Source organism: Eptesicus fuscus, chromosome 9 (assembly GCF_027574615.1).
Source record: "Eptesicus fuscus isolate TK198812 chromosome 9, DD_ASM_mEF_20220401, whole genome shotgun sequence".
In the NCBI taxonomy this organism is placed as follows: Eukaryota; Metazoa; Chordata; class Mammalia; order Chiroptera; family Vespertilionidae; genus Eptesicus; species Eptesicus fuscus.
In genome coordinates this window covers 14615270-14635336 of record NC_072481.1, presented here as the reverse complement: position 1 = coordinate 14635336, position 20067 = coordinate 14615270, and the positions used below count along the sequence as shown (strand labels likewise).

Here is a 20067-nt window from a genome sequence, read left to right as displayed (position 1 = left end):
GACCACACTGCAACATCACCGTCACCCTGGCCTGCATCTGAAACAAGGATCTGAACAGCTCCCTGCACAGGCTCCCGATCCCTGAAGGGGAGGATCAGGTTTTGCACGGAAGCCGGAAAGAAGCAACCTGAAAACAGAGCACCGCTGCTCGGTCGGTCCAGGCAGCAGATGGAAGCCGACAGACAAGTTTCAAGAAGTTAGGGAACAAGTAGTGCATCGCGGGGGAGGAGGAGCGAGAGAGAAACAGGGGGTCCACCTTCTGGCCCCTCGGTTTCACCGACAGCACCTTCCCTGCCTTCAGGAGCAGGCTGGGCCTGTCAGCTTTCCAAAAGTCACACAGTCGTCGGGGAGAGCACTGTGGGTGGAGAGGAGAGGACCATTTCCTTAGTTCTGTTTCCCAAGACACCACCCCGGAGCCGCCGGGGGAGACGCTGGGCACGAGAGGGGCGAGGACGCCGCTGGATCTCTCGGGTCTGGGGCACCAGAGCGCCCACCCCTCCCGGGCATTTGCGCACCATCCGTTCTCTTTCACCATTTCTGTTGCTGTTTTGGTCTAACTTGGCCGCACCCCGAGCTCCACACCCGACCCGGTGCGGGCTGAATACCTGTCGGAGACGCGTGGGGCCCGCCACACCCTGCCCGGGGGACTCACCTGCGCCCTCGGCAGCTCCGCTGCAGGCAGGCGGGCAGCCGGGGGAGGCCGGGCGGGGCTGCGTGGGAGCCGGACGCCAGCAGGAGCCGGACCCGGCGAGACGCACCGGGCGGTGGACGAGGCAGAGTCGCTGCGGGCAGTCTGGCCGCCACACCCTCGTCGCCGGCGGGAGAGACCGCCTCGGCCGGGGGACCGGCGTCGTGAAGGCCCAGCCGAGCTGCTGGCGTCGCGCGCGCCCAGCCCCGCGCGCTCCCGCCCCGCCCCGCCGTGCCCGCCCCCTCCCCCGGCGGAGCCGCCCGGCGCAGGCGCCCGAGGTCGGCGGCCCGAGGGTGCGCGGGGCCCGGGCGCGGGCAGGAAGCGGCCCCGCCCTGGCGCGCGGCCGTGGGGCGGGGCGGGGTCTGGGCGCGCGCGCACCGGGCCGGCGCCGCCGGTTTTCTGGTTCCGGGCGGTCGGTCGTGGGGGTTCGGGCTGTCACGCTGGGGCGGGGGGCGCGAGGGACCCAGGACCCCAGGACCCGGGGCGACCTCCCACCGAGGCCAGAAGTCGTTGATCTCCTCCTCCTGCTTAGCACACATGCCGGTCACGAGAACAGAGGGAATATTAGGAGCATTTACTGAGGGCCCATTACTGGGTACCGTGCGCCGCCTGCTTTGCAAAGCGCTTTACCTCGGTTAACCTCACGGTAAGCAGCGAACCGTGCATTCTCCTCGTTTTATAGATGCGGAGGGCTCCCCTGTGCTTAATTGCCTGGCGAGAGAGGCTGCCAGGAGGTAGCTGAGCTATAGGTAGCACTTGGGTGTGCAACCGCTAATCCCCGGCTCTTAACCACGTGGGGTACTGCCGCCCCCTCCTGCCCCTCCACCGCTCCCCTCTGCACCCTGTGAACAATATTAATAACGCTTAGATTTTTAGATCTTTGTCCCCCGCTTCTTTACAGAACACTTTCCATGCAGAGTCGTGCTTGATTCTCCCAGAAGCCCTGGGAGACAGTGGAGCATAATTACGCTTCTTTTACACATGGAGCAAGCGCCTTAGCTGTTCAATGAGTGGTCCAAAGTTACAGAGTGGTAGGACTGGGGCTTCCTTTGATAGATGTCATTATTATTGTCTTATTTTTTAACATGTTTTTATTGACTTCAGAGAGGAAGGGAGAGGGAGAGAGAGATAGAAACATCAATGATGAGAGAGAGTCATTGATTGGCTGCCTCCTGCATGCCCCCACTGGGAGTTGAGCCTGCAACCCAGGCATGTGCTCTGAACCATTGCTGTCCTGTTTCATAGGTCGAGGCTCAACCACTGAGTCACACCAGCTGGGCTTGTGTGTTGATTTTATTGTTTGTTTGTTTATGAGACATCTGGACCAAGTTTGGGAGAGAGTCTGTGTTTCTTCCCTTAGACCACAGAGGGAAACAGAGAGGCACAGAACAGGACAGGAATTTGTCTTAAGGATGTGCAGTTGGAGGGAAATCAGTTTGAACACTGCCGCCCCCCCCCTCCCCCCGCCAACCCCCTCAGAGTCAAAGTGAAGCAAATTGAAGGTCAACATCCAGCAGGCAGTGTTGTCAGGCACTCAGCACCTGGGTCATGATCCTGCACCATCAGAGACTTATGTCCAAGGATTGCCCTCCAAGTCCCCCCCACCCTGCTCATTCCTTCTGTTGTTTCTGCTGTTCCCCACCTTGACCTAACCAAGTTCTTCTCTTTCATTTACTTAACAAATATTTATTGAAAGTCACTTCTTTCATTAAGGTCACCCTAAGAACCGCAGTAATTTTTCTTCTCTAAATTCCTCTAACACAGCAACTTCAGCGAAAACTGAGTTTTTCGGTCAAATGAGTTTGGAAACTGCAGCATTCTGTATCCCTGACTGAGGATCCATAATGCACATTAACAGAGAAATGGCTCTGAGAAATCCCACAATATAAAGACCGGTTTAGCCTTAACTCGGAGCTTCCCTGAGGTATTAGGCCCTGTGCTGGGCACTGGGCTTCCAACGGTGAAGCCCACACAGATCTGCCCCTTCAGGGGCTCACAGCTAGGGGAGAGGGGTAAAGAAATAGATAACTGTGAAACAGTGTATACATGCACTCACGAAGGCATTTGTAAAGTGCTAACAAAGCAGAGGAAGAAGTGAGCAATTCTACCTAGAAAATTAAGGGAAGGTTCTGCAGTTAAGAGGCTATTTGAGCCCAACCTGATTTGGCTCAGTGGATAAAGCGTCGGCCTGCGGACTGAAGGGTCCCGGGTTCAATTCCGGTCAAGGGCATGTACCTTGGTTGCCAGCCTGGGCTCTGGTCCGGGCTCGTGCAGGAGGCCACCAATCGATGTGTTTCTATCACATCGCTGTTTCTCTGTCTTTCCCTCTCTTTTCCACTCTCCCTAAAAAAATAAAAATAAATCAATGGAAAAATATCCTCGGGTGAGGATTAACAAAAAAACCAACCAACCAAAAAAAGAGGCTATTTGAGTAGGAGTTTTCTAGGTAGAGTATATGGAAAAGGCATAGAAATAACAGCTTATTTGGACATATAAGTAAACCTTTGTGTTGGTTTTTGGTATTAAATATTGTTCAAGTTTTTGTTTTTGTTTTATTGGTTATTTATTTATTTATTTTTGCATGCAATATACCACTCAAACTGGGTTAAGCAATGATGGGATTCATTGACTCATATAACAGAAAAGTCATGGACTTCAGGCATGGCTGGATCCAGGTGCTTAAACTGTGACATCAGGATGTAGTCTTTGTTCTCCATTTCCTGACTGTTTTCTTCTTGTTGACTTTTCATTCTCAAGCTGCCTTTCCCAATGAGTTGGCAGAATAGCTGCTTACAACTTCCAATCACATCCCTACCAGCAGAAAGAGTTTCTTTTCCTCCATGCTGTCAACACAAGTCCCAGGACTACTCTTGTTGGTCTAACTTGGTTACTTTACATCGCTAAACCACTCTCTTGAGAAGGGATATGGGATATTCTCACAACTCAGGCCTGGCTCATGTACTTACCTCTGGGGCTGAGATCAGCAGCTCTTAAATCTCATGGACTGAGCACTGGGGAGAAGTGGCTTCCTGTGCGAGGTATTTTCTTCCCCTCAGACCTACCTTCTACCATTTTCTTTTCTGATTTGTGCCTCAGGAAGCCGATCCGCATGGCTGGCTTGAATGGGTGCCTCTGGCTTACAGTCAGATTTATCCAGTAGATGTTGGGAGGAGAGCAGAGGGTTGGAGGAGGATGAAGTAGGGTATTATTTCATAGGCCCCTTCCCTTCTAGGTCACTGCAGGTAGGCTACGTACATCTACTGAGGCTTCTGTCAAGTGATTCTTTCCATACAGGTCTCTCTCCTAGTTCTGATAGAGCAGTGGTTCTCAACCTTTCTGATGCCACGACCCTTTAATACAGCTCCTCATGTTGTGGTGACCCCCAACCATAAAATTATTTTCGTTGCTACTTTATAACTGTAATTTTGCTACTGTTAATGAATCGTAATGTAAATATCTGTGTTTTCCGATGGTATTAGGCTCTATAGCTGGGTCGCGACCCACAGGTTGAGAACCTCTAGCTGGGTCGCCTAAGACCATCGGAAAATATAGATATTTACATTACGATTCATCAACAGTAGCAAAATTACAGTTATGAAGTAGCAACGAAAATAGTTTTATGGTTGGGGGTCACCACAACATGAGGAGCTGTATGAAAGGGTCGCGGCATCAGGAAGGTTGAGAACCACTGTGATAGAGTCTCCCTTCTCTTGGCCTCGAGGTGGTAATGGCTCTTCTCTGTTGGAAGCTCAGGGTATCATACCATCATTACTTCTCGTTTCCCTCAACCTTGCCCACACATTTATAAGTAACCTTTACCAATCTCCCCTCAAATTCACCTCCTGCTGGAACCCTGATGGTTACATTCATCCAAAGCAATTCAAGTTTCTGCCCAGCCGGTGTGGCTCAGTGGTTGAGCATCAATCCATGGACCAGGAGGTCACGGTTTAATTCCCGGTCAGGGCACATGCAGGCTCAATCGCTGGCGGGGGGCGTGCAAGAGGCAGCTGATCGACGATTCTCTCTCATCATGGATGTTTCTACCTCTCTCTCCCTCTCCCTTCCTCTTTGAAATCAATAAAAATATATTTTTAAAAATGTAATTCAAATTTCTATTACCAAAAGGAAGGGAAAGGATAAAGAGCAGGCAATCGCAATAAGATAGCCATCCATTACTACAGTAGCGCTACTGCAATAATGCAGACCAGAGATGATAGTGGCCTGGCCAACAGTAATAGGGGAGGAAGTGGTGAAAAAGAGTATGATTCTGGCTGTATTATAAGGGCAAAGGTAACAAAATGTACTGGCGAGTTACATGTAAGTGGTGAGCATTAGGGAAGAGTTGAGGAAGTAGTTGGAAAACATAGGTCTGGAGCCTAGGATGAACTCAGGCCAGGCGTGGTAATTTTGGAGGGAGGGTGGTGGGTGGTTGAAATCATGGGCTCAGATGAGATGACCCAGGATGAGCATGTGGAACAGAACACAAAAGGGCAAAGGGCAGAATCCAAAACAGCACCAACCTTTACGTGGTGGGCAGAGGAAGAGTTTCCATTTTGTATCTTATCAACTAGGTTATGAGGAACTCGAGAATGAGAACGGAATCTTCCACATCTTTCCTCTTACCATTGTGTCCAGCAAGGTGCTGGGCACACAATGTGTAATAAATGCTTGTTCCGAATGAACTTTACACAGTTTCACATTTCTAGCCCTCCTTCCCATCATTGTGAGTTTTGAGTTTCAGGCAGAGAGAGAGAAAAAAGAGAGAGAAATTGACCCCTTGTGGCTGGATCCACTTGAAAGCTGTGCCGAGGTTGACAAGTGTTTGCTGTCCTGGGAAACCCAATGGAGCTTGTCAGATGCCGCTGCAGATCTTCAGGGACTCATCTCGTGCCTTTCAGGAGACTTTCCAGATAGGAGATTTCATTTCAGATTTTGTCACTCTTGAGTAGATTTAAAAGTCAATACTTGAAAATCTCTAAATTAGATTTGTGCTAGGGAAGTAAGAGAAGTGATGAAAGATCTCCATCTCACATTCATGCATTGCTGGTGGAATGTAAGTGGAGATGACTGTTTTTGGAAACTGTTTGCCCGGGTATCAAGCTAAATGTACACTTACCCTATGACCCAGAAATTCTACTCCTAGATATAGACCCAAGGGAAATTTAAGCAAATGTCTACCCCTCCCCCCCAAAAAGAATGCTTTTTATTCATACTATCCCCAAACTGGAACTATCCCAAGTGTCCATCAAAAGAAGAATGGATAGCCCTGGCCAGTGTGGCTCAGTTGGTTGGGCATCGTCCTGTGCACTGAGAGGCTGCCAGTTTGACTCCTGGTCAGGGCACATGCCCGGGTTTCAGGCTAGATCCCTGAGTAGGGGGCGTGCAGGAGGCAACTGATTGATGTTACACTCTCACATTGATGTTTCTCTTTCTCCCTCTGCCTTACTCCCCTCTAAAAATCAATAAACTATTGAAAGAGAAGAAGAACGGATAAACAAACTATGGTATATTCAAGCAATGGAATGCTACCCAGCCTGGAAGGAGCTGTTCTTTAAACAATGCAATCCTTGAATTTGTTAGGAGATCCTGATTACTTTGAGTGGCAGATGGATTGAGAATAAGATCCACATGACCAATCAGAAAGGAAGGGGTGCAGAGAGAGCCTAGGAGAAAATGGAACATTAAAAATGGGCAGCTGCATGAATAGCCCAGGGACTAAAATTATTTTGATTTTTCTTGACTATCAGTCAGGAGACAAGAGTCAAACTGACAGCCTTTTGGAGACTGGTGACTTGAACAGGAAGACTTTAAGCCCAGCTGGTGTGGCTCAGTGATTGAGCACTGACCCATGAACCAGGAGGTCCCAGTTCAACCCATTCAGGGCACATGCCTGGGTTGCAGGCTCGATCCCCAGTAGGGGGTGTGCAAGAGGCAGCCGATCAGTGATTTTCATCATTGATGTTTCTATCTCTCTCTCCCTCTCCCTCTCTGAAATAAAAAACATTAAAAAAAAAAAAAAGAATTTAAGCCCAACTGGCATGGCTAAGTGGTTGAGCATGGACCTATGAGCCAGGAGGTTATGGTTCAGTTCCCTGTCAGGGCACATGCCCAGGTGGTAGGCTCGATCCCTAGTATGGGGCGTGCAGGAGGCAGCTGATCAATGATTCTCATCGATGTTTTTAACTCTCTCCCTCTCCCTTCCTCTCTGAAATCAATAAAAATATTTTTTAAAACGAATTTAATATAAAGGATTGTTACCTAGATACTAGTAACTGAATAGGCAAAAAGAACTCTGGGGGATTATGGAGTAACAATTGCAGAAAGCAGCTACCATTCCCAGAAGGAAAGGAACCAAGGAAAGAAGTTGCCATTATTAACATTTAAAAGATAAGAGGATATTCAGCCATAAACACGAACAAAGTATGGATACATGCTACAGCTCGGATGAACTGTGAACACATGTGAGGGGAAAGAAGCCGGGCACACAAGTCCACACGTCAGATTCCATTCACATGAAACTCCAGAGTAGGGAGATCTAGAGAGACGGAAGTAGATTAGTGGTTCCCAGAGGCTGGGAGGGTGGGAGGGGGGTCTAGGGAAGGACAGCTAAAGGGTCCTGGGTTTCTTTTTAAAAAAAGATGTGGTAAAATATACATAAAAGTTCAACTGCTCTAGAAAAAATTAGCCAAATATAAGACGCAAACTGAACAGATACCACATGGGTTGTTTTAAAATTAAATACCACTTTATACTTCTCTTTGCACCTAGCACACACATTTTTTTAAAAATAAGACATGCCATATTAGTCAAGAAGTTAACAAAATATAAGCATCCACATAGAATATATTCTAAGGTGACTTCATTTACATAGCGTCGCAGAGAAACACAGTTCCTTTTGCTCATCAGCCAGTGTTGGACCAGGTTTAGCATTCACAAGGCCGCGGGGGGGCGGGGGGGGGGATTCCACACAGCCACCCCGACGGATGACTTGTATCCACACAGCACCATCAAGCTGGCTGGTTTCCACCGGAAACGTAACGGAGACGTCAGTCCTCCCTTCCCTACCCAGCGTCCAGTTCCATGCTGCAAACCCCCCACGGACCTCAAGCTTCATGGGATGGTATCGTCAGACCTGCAGCTTCATGGGATGGGTCACGGGAAGGGGGCGCTGAACTTTTGTCAAAGCCGATCAGGGAGACCAGAATCCCAGCCTCTAGACGGAGAGGAAGACCACAGAACGACTTCGTGGCTGCTAGCAAGGAGAGAGAGGCGTGATATTGAAGGTGCTAGGAGCATTCGGCAGGGCTTGGGGATCACAGAGCCATGAGAACAAATGAGGATTCAGGGATGCGAGTGGAAAGGTGATGTCGCCCTCCCCCGAATAGCAGCGAGACTGGATTTTCATCCCCCTTTTGTGTCTGTTCTTGTAGGACTGCAGCTTCTCCATACTGCCTAAGGCCTCCTTTCCAATCAGTGCCAATCCCACCATTCTCTTCCTCATGAGCCATGAGGACTCCCAGGCCTTCTATGATAACTTTAACCTCCTCCAAGGCCCTCTGTGATTGGCTATCACGGCTTTTTGTTCCAGGCTCATCTCGCCCCCCCCCCCCCCGCTCCCCCTGTGACCCCTCCCTCCCTATTTCTGTGCCTCTGCAAACACTGGCTCCTCTGCCTGGGAGGTGGGGGTGGGGATGATCATCGGACTTCCCATGCTTTGTCCAAAACTCAGCTCGATTTGCCAGTCATCAGTGAGTGGGGCCCACATCACCTCCATTTTGAATACCTCACTCTAGGCTCAGGACCTGACCTGTAGCAGGACCCCCCAAACTGACATTTTCTGTGATCCCCTGTGGCACCTGGCCTGCCCTGCCAGTTTCCCTGCCGTGTCTGGGTGTCTGTGTCTCCCGCTGCCGCCGGGAGGGCAGGAACCACTCTGTACTCTTTCTGCCCTCACCATCCAAATGCTTAAAAAATAGTAAGTGCCTCGTCAATATCGTTGCACTGAGTTGATACCTACCCTAAAGGGGAAAGGGGCATTCACTGTCCGCTGCCCTCTTAGGCATGTAAGACACAATACAGACGTGGTTAAGATACAATACAGAAACGGTTACCACAGGCAACAGAGGCAGGTTTTTTTGAAGTCAAGGAACTAAATCAGTATTAAGCACAATCCATAAAGGTTAATGATCTACCAACACTGGTCTGTTAACACTGGTATCTTGCCTGGGAGTTAACGGCAGCCGAGGGAAGCAGGAAGTGTAGTCTAAGCAGTGGGGGTTCTGAACCTGCCCCGTGAACCGCAGGGAGGAGACAAGGACTGGCAATGCCAGCTTCCCGGCGGGAGTGTGTCTGCCCCTGGACCGTCTCTCTCAGTGACCAGGCTTTCAAGGGGTGCGATCCTTGGGTTACCTGCATCAGAACCTCCTGGGCTGGGAGTTAAGAATGCAGACGCTTGGGCCCTACCCCAGCCCCACTTCGTCAGAGTACCTGTGGGTGGGGGTGTAGGAATTTGCATTTTCAATAAACTCCCTAGTGGGGGCGGTCCTTAAGATTTGCAAACCTTTTCCTGCCATTCTCGAAAATACACAGTCTAGAGGAAGAAGGTACGGACGGACGCAGCCAAAAAGAGGGGCTGCGGCTCCATCTCTGAGGATGTGTGTGCCTCCAGACGTGTGCCCGGGGATGAGGACCCACGCAGTCTCTACTGACGCCAGGAAAAGGAACCAGTAACTCAGGCTTGGGGTGTCGATGTCTAATGAGAATGGAGGGGCGGGGAGCGATGCTGTCTCTGAAATGAGCACCCCCGCCCCCAATCTTACCAGAGGGCGTTGGTGTGCAGGAGAATACGCGTAAAACGGCCCGTTTCCTGTCTATCCTTTTATAAGTGAGGCAATCGCCTTTTGTAAGATGGACAGGGATTCTTCCTCCGTTAGGGGCTGCTGTGCCATCACTCTGGCCCTGTCCTTATTCTCCCCCGTTTTCTCTTAACTTCCCAGTTCCCTTGGCAGGGCAGTGGGGGGCGGGAGGGGGGGGTGAGCAATCAAGTAGTTCACAGAACCAAAACCAGATTAGTTTTCCGAGTCGATCCACTCTAAACCAACCAAGCACATTTCCCTGGGAGGGCACAGACAAGGGAGGGCAGAGTGCATGTCCTACAGGCGACAACAGGCTGACCCACTGGCCACGTGACGTCGACACAAACGTTACCGAAATATGGAATCACGCACGAGAGGGTAGCCAGCGGGCCCGCACGTGAGGTGGGGGAAGGCGAGACTGAGCGGTCTCCAGCCTGCACGGGGTTCGGGGAGGACGCGCAGGATCTCGGGCTGGCTTGAGCTCTGGCAAGCTCTGGTCACTGACTGAGGAAGCCCAGTGACCGCGTCAAGGAGGGTGAGGCTTTCTAAACCCGCCCGACTCCCCGGGCAGAGGCTGCTTCCCGACCGCCCAGCGGGAACACGGCTCTCGTCCCCTCCCCTCACCCCTGACGTCGGAGATGCCCAAGACCAGGATACACATAACCTCTGCCAGAGACAAAGCCTTTTCAAGAGCCCCCTCCCTACAGTTCCCGGCTTTTAAAAAAGCACAACTTGAAAGGCGAGTTTGAGAACGAAGGGTCGAACCACGGTGGGCACGGCTTGCGCAGCTGCAAGTGGAGGGGAGGGGGGTCTCCTTCGGGGTGGCCTCACTCCTTCTTGGTGTGTTCCAGGACTCGGTAGGGAACGCCGGGGGCGGCCCTGGAGCTGTGCTCCTCTTGCATGACGGGCAGTGTGGCCGGAGCATAGATCTCAGAAATGTTGTCATTGTTTTCCAGGGCCCCGTAGGAGAAGGAAGCTTTGAGGTCGGGCTGGACGACCATCCCCTGGTCATGCATGTTCTGCATCCCTGAAATGAAACCCATGTCCCCCCAATCATTATGCGGTGAGGGGGCCGACGGAGGCTGTACCTCCCGCTGTCCCACCACAGGCTCACTAGAGCGCTCGAGAGCTAATCGTGTACACGGTCAATTTCCCGAATGCTTTGGATTGAAAAAAGGACACCCATAAATCTATACTAGAAATGTTACGGTTGCGAAGCAAGAAGGGGTTCATCGTCGGGAGCTATGCACACAGACCAGCCACTGTCAAGAGAAACCCTCGGCTGGCCTAGAAGGAGGGGGGACCATCTGTCTGGGCCGCGAGGGGCGTGGCACCACAGCTGTGCTCTGGACATGGTAGATGCCACCACTTTTCTGCTGGATGAAACTAGGACCCAGGAAACCTCATTACACTGTTGACAGAAGAGGGCAAGTGACAGATGCATCATGATGCTCAGAGGGAGAGTTCTGACCTGAACATTAACATCCCAGATCCACATAGAGGGGAAGGTGTGATCTATCTTATTACTTCTGGGCACACTGATGTTGGATTTCTACTCGCATCTGAGGGCAAAGACTTGAGTCATGAATTCCTTTACCCTCATTCTACAACCGCTCCCCCCTCCCCGCCCCCGCCCCCGCCCGCCGCTAGTCAGGTGGGATCTGGTCCTTTCTGAAGCCAACTCTCACCTTGTAGGGAGTTAAGACCCTTCCAATTCTCTCGCTCCCACACTGAGTCATGAGACACTGAACGCAAAGTGATTTCTATAAAAGCGCAATGATGATAACAGCTGACACCGGACTGCTTAATAGGCCTTAGACTATTAAGAGGTCTCCAGCCTCGCACGGGGCTAAGCGCTTTAAATAGTAACAGTAACAACAGCAATAATGGTAACAGCTCCATGTACTGAATGTTTAACTGGGGGCAGACACTGTTTTCAAACGGTTATAAAGTTTTATCTCATTTGGTCCTCACAACTACCAATAAGGAAAATGAGGCAGTTGGAGACCACAGAGCTATTAAGTGGCAGTGCCACCAGGGTTCACACTCAGGTGGTTTAGACTCCGAAGCCCATACTCTTTAAGTGGAATGCTGTGTGGGCCGCCCTATAGATTACCTGCACGTAATCTCCAAAAATCCCAAGACAAAGAGAGGCTACTCTCCTCGTTTTCAGGACAAGACAGATTCAGAGAGGTGAAGTAACTTGCTCCAGGTCACACAGCGAGTAAGAGACAGAGCTGGGATCTGACACCAAAGCCCGTGCTCTTACTCACTCTACCGAGGGGCTGGGAAGACCCAGTTTGTGGAAGGACCCTTGTTCCCACATTGCACGAGCCTCAGCTGACGGTCATTTGAAGGATACAGTTGAAGGGTCTGTGGTCTGAATTTGGGGGGTGGGGGAAGGTGAAGGGATGCCTAGTCCTCGGGGAAGAGAGCTGCCTCACCAGGCATGGTTTAGCTTTTGGATTCTGTCAGTGCTCACCTGGAGTCTAACAAATCTGGCTTTACTGGCCCATTGCAACGAGGGAGGTGGACACCATGGGGAACTGGGGGTGTTTAAGTAAGAAGGTATTACATCAGAAAGAACTCATTATTTGGGTGTGTGTTAGGTGATTGGGGGGAGGGTTTAAGGAAGCAGGACTTTGCTTTGGATTAGATGCTGTCAGGAAGTGGGGATCCTATCTAATAAAAGGGTAATATGCAAATTGACCATCACTTCAACACATAAGATGGCTGCCCCCATGTGGACACAGATGGCCGGCAGGGGAGGGCAGTTGTGGGCAACCAGGCTAGCAGGCGAGGGCAGTTGGGGGTGACCAGGCCTTCAGGGGAGGGCAGTGGGGGGAGCCAAACTTGCAGGGGAGTGCAGTTGAGGGTAACCAGGCCAGCAAGGGAGAGAAGTTAGGGGTGACTGGGCCAGCAGGAGAGAGCAGTTAGGGGAAACCAGGCCTGCAGGGGAGGGCAGTTAAGGGCAATCGGACTGGTAGGGGAGCAGTTAGGCATCAATCAGGCTGGCAGGGGAGAGATTAGGGGGTGATCAGGCTGGCAGTCAGAGCAGTTAGGGGCAATCAGGCAGGCAGGCAGGTGAGCAGTTGGGAGCCAGCAGTCCTGGATTGTGAGAGGGATGTCCGACTGCCCGTTTAGGCCCAATCCCACCAGGGGTGCCAGATTGGAGACGGTGCAGGCTGGGATGAGGGACACCCTCCCCCCCATGCACGAATCTTGTGCACCGGGCCTCTAGTAATTCTATAATTGAGGATCTGAATAATTCCTATCCAGAAGGAGGGAAGACCGGACTGAGGCTAACGCTGTGATTGGTAAAGAGCAGCAGTCACTCATGTGGGGGGTGGTTGCTCCTTTTTGTGGTTTGGACAATGTCCCCGTGTCGTCCGTGTTCGGGCATGATTCTGGGGTGGCCCTGTTTGTGCCCTGACCCATCAGGGTCACAGGTGGCCTGTCTGATGGGGGTGTTCTGTGAAGCCCTTTGCGTTCAGCTGAGAACCCCGAGGCCCAGCTCCCACCTAGCAGGGGCTGCTTCTCCCTCTCTCCCTCTCTACATGCCTTTCTGGAGCTAGAACTTCCTAAAGCTTCTCCCAGTGGTGGCATGTAGTGATCCTTTGGGATTTTAATGCCTCCTCAACAGTAGCTAGTCTGTCGTGCAGACACCAGGCTAGGCAGACCGGAAGCAAGGTCCAAATGCTGACCAGGGAAACCAAATGGCCTGAAAAGCCACTCTGGGTAAGCAGTTTTACTCTTCAAGTTCCACCTGGATTCAGGTCAAACACGTGCTCAAAATTTTCAAAGGTTTTTTTTTTCAAAGCAAAAGGGAAGCGGAACCAAATGGAACCAGGCATCTACCATGTCCCAGACGCTGTGCAAGGGGGCCTTTAACATGTTATCCCGCCACCCTGAAAGGAGTCCCAATGTACAGGTGAGGGTCAGAGGCCAAGGTCGCAGAGCGGGGAAGGGGTAGAGCTGGGATTTGAATCCAGATCATCTGAACTCTGAGCCCAAGCTCTTCACAGTGCAGAACACATGTCTACTCAGAAGTGTGTGACATGCCGCAGCAATAGGGCGGGGACTCCTTCCCTCAACACCTACTTCCCACTGGTCACAGGGTGCAACGAGGAAGCAAGAGCCACACCCACAGACAGGCCACACGGAACGCTGATCTTTAGGATTGCCTTCCGTCACCTTCTACTAGTATGCTCTACCCGAAAACACATCCGTATATGAGCATATACGAATACGCATACAGGTATATACACATACACAGTTTGTCAACACACCAACACACAGGTACGGACACACACTTGCACACACACAGGGTGTGACACCTCACCTATCTGGAATTCAGCTATCCAGCGCCCTCATCTATCCGGAACACAGCCGAGAACAAGGAAGTAAGCAAAAAAGGCATCTGAGCAGCCAGGTTAGAGGTTTAAAAAGTCCATGCACTAAAGCTCATGCACTTCACACCTCGGAGAAGCCTGAAGGCCCCAACTCAGAGCTTACTTATTTTAATCTTACACACAATTCAAACACGTTGGGTCAAATGAGAAGACCGACACGGAGTTGCTAGGCCGGTATCAGCAGGCATTGCGGGCTGGTACTGGCAAGAATGACAGACCACGGCTTCATGGCAAGAGATGGGGAAATAATGAAACAAGGAGACACATACACCCTGGGGTCACTGAAGGAGGGGCACCTCAGTCAGCCCTGAGAACACACCTACCTCACAGAGTTCTACACTAAGCAGCACGCCATGCCATCCATGTGACTACATTTTGTTCATTAGACTGTCTTAATGAAGTGTGGGGGAGAGTTCTATCTAATCGATTGAAGATAAAAATTGTGAGTTAAAGAGTGAAAACTAGTGGTCACTGGCAACTCATAGAATTTAGGTCAGCAAATGTGGACGGGGCTGGCCCAATGTCCTAACTTTTCTAACCGAGGTCCCCGTAGGCAGGACAGAGACTCTCCCCTTCCACAGGCCACACCGCTCCCTTTTGTGCAGTACTTTGCTGATTCCCACATTCGTGTTACTGTTAGGCCTCAAGGACATTCGAGCTTGTGCTTCTCTGCGTGAACCCTTAGCTCCCTGGGAAATTAGGTTTTCCAGAGCAATCCACTCCGTTGTGGTCCAAGGAGTGAGGTTTTAGTATTTGAATTTCATTCACTCTACTTTCTTTATTTTTTTCTTTTTCTTTTCTTTATTTTTTTCATTCATTCTACTTTCCTTCCCCTCTCTGATCACTCCATTCCAACTAGATACATGGGTTTTTCCTTTTGCAGGCGTGAAGCCTGGTGCTGCAGATCATAATTAATTATATCCAGCATGAATCAGGATTGTCTTTAAAGGATCCCAAAATAGACAGGGGAACTGGCAAGATGTGCTCAAAACCAACTGAGGCTCCTCAGCCATGGCCTCCTCTTTTGCACACTGAGACTAGAAAAAAAAAGAAAAGAAAGAAAAAAGAAAAGAAAGAACGACAATCACAGCATAACGGCACAGCACACGACCCCTGTACCAAACCCAGCCGCAGGTTGTCTCTTTTTAAACAGGAAGTAGCAGTCGTTCTATATGGATGAGCAGGCCAGCTGGAGACACGGGATTTTAACGTTACCTGGCATGGCATCCATGGAAATATAGGGCTCAAATGGAATGGCCTTCTTCCTGTTCCGTGTGATTAAGAAGACGCCCAAGAATGCGATGAGGCACCTGAGGGACAGAGCGATAAGGGAGGAAGAGAAATAAGGCCAGCGTGAGGCTGGGGGGGCTCCTTTGGAAGCCAGGCAGTGGGGCGTGGGTAGAAAGAAGGCTGCAGCTGCGGAGGCGGGTGTTCATGCAGAGCCGCCCTGAGAGGCTGCTGGGCCTGAGGTCGGCGGGGAGCAGACGTGCGATGAATAATAGCCCCACGCGCCCTACGCCCTGCACAAGCCTTAATCAGGATAAATTGGACTCGCCCAGGCAAAACTCTCACGGTCCTTGACTTCCACTTAGCCTGGATCTCAGAACCTTGCCTTTAAACATATCTGTTTTAATTTAAAATGTTCTCTAAAGCCTAAATGTAATCAATACAGGAGTAAGAGAAAGTAAAAATTGGAAAGTCCGTGTACTCTCCCAGTCCCACTCCCTCAGGCAGGTGTATATTCTTCCAGAGTAATTTTTTGTTTTGTTTTTTTCCTTTTCCCTGGAGCCTGGATAAACAAGCACACTTTCTAAAAACAGAGGTATGACCTGGCTGGTGTGATTCAGTGGCTGAGCATCGGCCCATGAACCAGGAGGTCATGGTTCGATCCCAGTCAAGGCACAGGCCTGGGCTGTGGGCTCGATCCTCAGTAGGGGCATGCAGGAGGCAACTGATCAATGATTCTTTCTCATCACTGATATTTCTCTCCCTCTCTCCTTCTCCCTTCCTCTCTCTGAAGTCAATAAAAACGTATTTACTAAAAAAAATATAAAATAAAAACGGAGGTATGGTTTTCATGCAGTAAAGCGCACAAACCCTAAGTTTAGAGGTCCATCATTTAATCTGTGTACACACACGTGTGATCACCACCAGGTCAGCAGAGAAGGCATTTCCACCCCCCACCCCCCTCCAGAAAGTGTCCCTGAGCCTCTTCCCAAGTCATGCGACCCTCCCGGAGGAAACCACCATTGTGACTTCTCTCACCACAACTCGATCTGCCTGTTTATGAAGTTCTGGGAAGCTACCTCAGAGCGTGCATGACTCTTTTCACGGCTAGCTTCTTTCAGCCAATAAATGTCCTGAAGATTCACCCACTTTATTGTGTCTTAGTTCATTATTTTTTTTTCTTTTTTTTTTTTCTATATATTTTATTGATTTTTTACAGAGAGGAAGAGAGAGGGATAGAGAGTTAGAAACATCAATGAGAGAGAAACATTGATCAGCTGCCTCTTGCACACCCCCTACTGGGGATGTGCCCGCAACCAAGGTACATGCCCTTGACCGGAATCGAACCCGGGACCCTTGAGTCCGCAGGCCGACGCTCTAGCCACTGAGCCAAACCGGTTTCGGCTAGTTCATTATTTTTAACTGTTGTGTTGAACCCATTATCTGAATATACTACAATTTGTTTTCCACTCTCCTATTGACAGACATTTGGATTACATCCGATTTGAGCATATTATGAATAAAGCTTCTGTAAATATTCATGTATACGTCATTTTTTGTCGATACATGTACTAATTTCTGTGGGGAAATATATCTAGAGATGGAACTGTGGGATCTTAGACCAGACTATACATTTTTTTAAAAAAAGTAACTTTTTCCATCTAATGTATCCTAGACATAGTTCTATGTCAGTACCTATCGACTGGCCTCAATTTTTCAAAATGGCACCAAGGTAATTTATTACATGAATATATTATAATTTAATCTGTTCCCACTGCTGGGCATTTACGTTGCTTCCGATTATTTGCTTAGATCATTGATTTTAAAATTAATGTGTTTTTGTGTCCCATTTCAATGATTTCCCCCAAATAAATTAGAAATGAAATGCTACACCAAAAATGTGCTCACTTAAAATTTTTATTGATATGGCCAAATTGTCCTTTCCCACATTAAAGAGCTTCTCATGGTCTCCTCATCCTCTTGCCAACGTGAAATATTATCAATCCTATTAGTTTTTGCAAAATGATGGCATCTCATGTAGCTTCAATATGTACCTCTTTAATCTGAGGTCAGGTTGCCAGGCCTTTCATGTGTTAAAATGTGATTTTTAGAAATGACAGGGAGATGAAAGCCCAACAGAGAAGGAAGGGGAAGGAAATGAAGCCCTCGGGGAGGAAAGTGCTCCCCTCTGGGGAGGAAGCTCCAGTCCCAGCCGCTCCCCGGCCCTCAGTGGCTGCCTGAGAGGCTGAACAATAACGCGAGGGAGGCACCCTGCCTGCAGTTGTACCCGCAAGGCCCTGGGGCCAGAGAGGAGGATGGCACTCACCCCAGTGCAAACATGCAGATGTGCAGCGCGTCCTCCCCGATGAAGTCCAGGTAAAACACTGCGCCTGCAGCAAATAACGCAAAATGCGGGTGAGCTGTTTTCAGATCACCTACTTGCCAGTCTGTCTGGGATGTGGCTAAGCTCTCTCCCCTTGTAGGAAACCCAAACGATCAAAAAAGACTATGACTGAGCCCAGTAAGGTATTAGGAGAACCGAAGTAAAGCCACTTCAGGGAACAGATTGTCCTCTTTTCCCCCTTTCTATGCCCCTCTTATCGCCATCATTTTTTAACTTTTTATTTTGAGACAATACTAGACCCACAAAAATAGTACAAGGTTTCCATGTACCCTCCCCTCAGGTCCCCCCAACGAAACAATACCAGGAACTAAGCTACAGACCGTATTTACCAGTTTTCACATGCTCCTCTTCCCCACCTTTCTTTTTTTGTCTTAAACATATGTTTAAAATATTTTTGTTATTGATTTCAGACAGGAAGGGAGAAGGAGAGATAGAAACATCAATGATGAGAGAGGATCATTGATCAGCCGCCTCCTGCATGCCCCCTACTGGGGATCAAGCCCACAACCTGGACATGTGCCCTGACCGGAAATCAAACCAATGAACTCTTGGTTCACGGGTTAGTGCTCAATCACTGGGCCACACCAGCTGGGCCACATTGGTTCTTTTTTTTTTTTATTGATTTTATTACAGAGAGGAAGAGAGAGGGATAGAGAGTTAGAAACATCGATGATAGAGAAACATCGATCAGCTGCCTCTTGCACACCCCCTACTGGGGATGTGCCCGCAACCAAGGTACATGCCCTTGACCGGAATCGAACCTGGGACCTTTCAGTCCACAGGCCGACGCTCTATCCACTGAGCCAAACCGGTTTCGGCCACATTGGTTCTTACTGGCCTTTTTTAACTCTGACGATTTTAGTTGCTATTGCCACTTAAAAACAAACAAACTCTGCCCTGGCCAGTGTGACACAGTTGGATGGAGCACTGTCTCATATACCCAAAGACTGCAGGTTCAACTCCTGGTCAGGGCATATGCGTAGGTTGCAGGTTAGATCCTGGTTGGGGTGCGTACAGGAGGCAACCGATCGATGCTTCTCTCTCTCCCCCATCCTCTCTCTCTAAAATTAATAAAAACATTTCCTTGGGTAAGGATTAAAAAAATGACAACAACAAAAAAACAAAACTCTAACATTCTTGCAGCCTGTAAAGCCACCTCAGAAAGAAAACAAAGAAAAAAATTAGGGGTAGAGTAGAAAAAAAGAAGTATATAATCATCATCATCTCAACATCATCACTGATTGAGTTCCTATTATGTTGCAGATGCTCCATATACTCATAATCTCCAAAATTTATATAGAAGAAATTTGTGGTTTCTTGTCCAATGGAGGCTGTGGCGCTAGCAGATGATGGCAAAAACTGTTAAAGAAGCCTTGTGTAAACTCTACAAAGTAGGGGCCGTGTGGATTGCACATATTTCAAGTTCAGGGGGTAAGTGTTAGTACTTGTATTTTATGAATGTAGAACTTAGGCACAGAGAGATTAAGTGATTTTTCTCAGAGCCACACAGTCCTGTGTCTATGCTGGGATGCAAACCCAGGTCTTTCCGGCTCTAAATCCTGTATTTTCTTCTTCTTCTTCTTAAACCTCACCAGAGGATATGCTTTTATTGATTTTAGAGAGAAGAGGGAAAGAGAGAAAGAGAGAGAGAGAGAGAGAGAGAGAGAGAGAGAGAGGAGATAGAGAAACATGAATCGGTTGCCTCCCCTACTCAATCTGATGGGGGATTGAACCCACAATCCAGGTATGTGCCCTGATCAGGAATTGAACCTGCAACCTTTTGTGTGTGGGATAATGCTCCAACCAACTGAGCCACCCAGCCAGGGCTAAATCCTACACTTCTTCCACGGGCAGAATGAGTCAATGGAATTGGCCTTCGGACCAAGGTGGCGCCCCCGCCCTCCACACTGGGGTACTATCCCTGCTGCTAAGGTAGGAGACAGAAACCTAGCAACCGGTAACACTCACCTGCTGTGATGGCGATGGTTGTGGACAGAATGTAGCCCACGCTAGCAATCAAAGAGGAGTCGTACATCTGGGAGGCTTGACTTAAAAACCTGCAGTGCAAGAGCACTCTGGTCAGTGGGCTGTGGGCGTGTCGGAAAGGCGAGGTGAAAGCTGGTGGCAGCAGCCGTGGCTTGAAATACGAAGATGAAGCGTCCTTGGGTTCATAAAGAAGCCATCTGTGTGTCTCTAGGTCTGAGCCCCTGCTTTGCTCCTATTCTTCCCCAGATTCATAACCTGAGGCCCATCCCCGTTCCCCAAGAGGGCCATGCCTTCCCTGGCTCACACCTTTGACCACGTGGTTTTTGTTTCTGGAAATGCCCTTCCCCTCACTTCTGGGTCCCCCGAGTCCCATCCCACTAAATAGAACCATTTCCGGTTGCTTTAACACTCCAAGAAACTCTTATGCACTCCTGACATTCTGTCTTGTTAACTATTTTTTTTAAAACAAATTTTCTTCTTAATTAAAAAATAATG

General features: G+C 49.5%; 2 protein-coding genes across 8 annotated transcripts in view; both read right to left on the bottom strand.

The window, feature by feature from the left end:
• Nucleotides 1–930, bottom strand: part of RCAN3 (RCAN family member 3) — a 40214-nt gene extending 39284 nt beyond the window's left edge. For all 4 annotated transcript variants that reach the window (XM_054721010.1, XM_054721011.1, XM_054721013.1 and 1 more), the window contains exon 1: nucleotides 653–930. The gene's annotated coding sequence lies outside the window, so the exon portion shown is untranslated. The remainder of the gene's footprint in view (nucleotides 1–652) is intronic.
• Nucleotides 931–7411: 6481 nt separating this feature from the next.
• Nucleotides 7412–20067, bottom strand: part of NIPAL3 (NIPA like domain containing 3) — a 39736-nt gene continuing 27080 nt past the window's right edge. For all 4 annotated transcript variants that reach the window (XM_054721005.1, XM_054721006.1, XM_054721004.1 and 1 more), the window contains exons 9-13: nucleotides 19555–19643; nucleotides 17509–17572; nucleotides 15171–15265; nucleotides 10375–10570; nucleotides 7412–7940 (exon numbers count right to left, since the gene is read on the bottom strand). In XM_054721005.1, coding sequence (XP_054576980.1) covers nucleotides 7868–7940; nucleotides 10375–10570; nucleotides 15171–15265; nucleotides 17509–17572; nucleotides 19555–19643 — 517 coding nt within the window. In that variant the 3' untranslated portion in view covers nucleotides 7412–7867. The remainder of the gene's footprint in view (nucleotides 7941–10374; nucleotides 10571–15170; nucleotides 15266–17508; nucleotides 17573–19554; nucleotides 19644–20067) is intronic.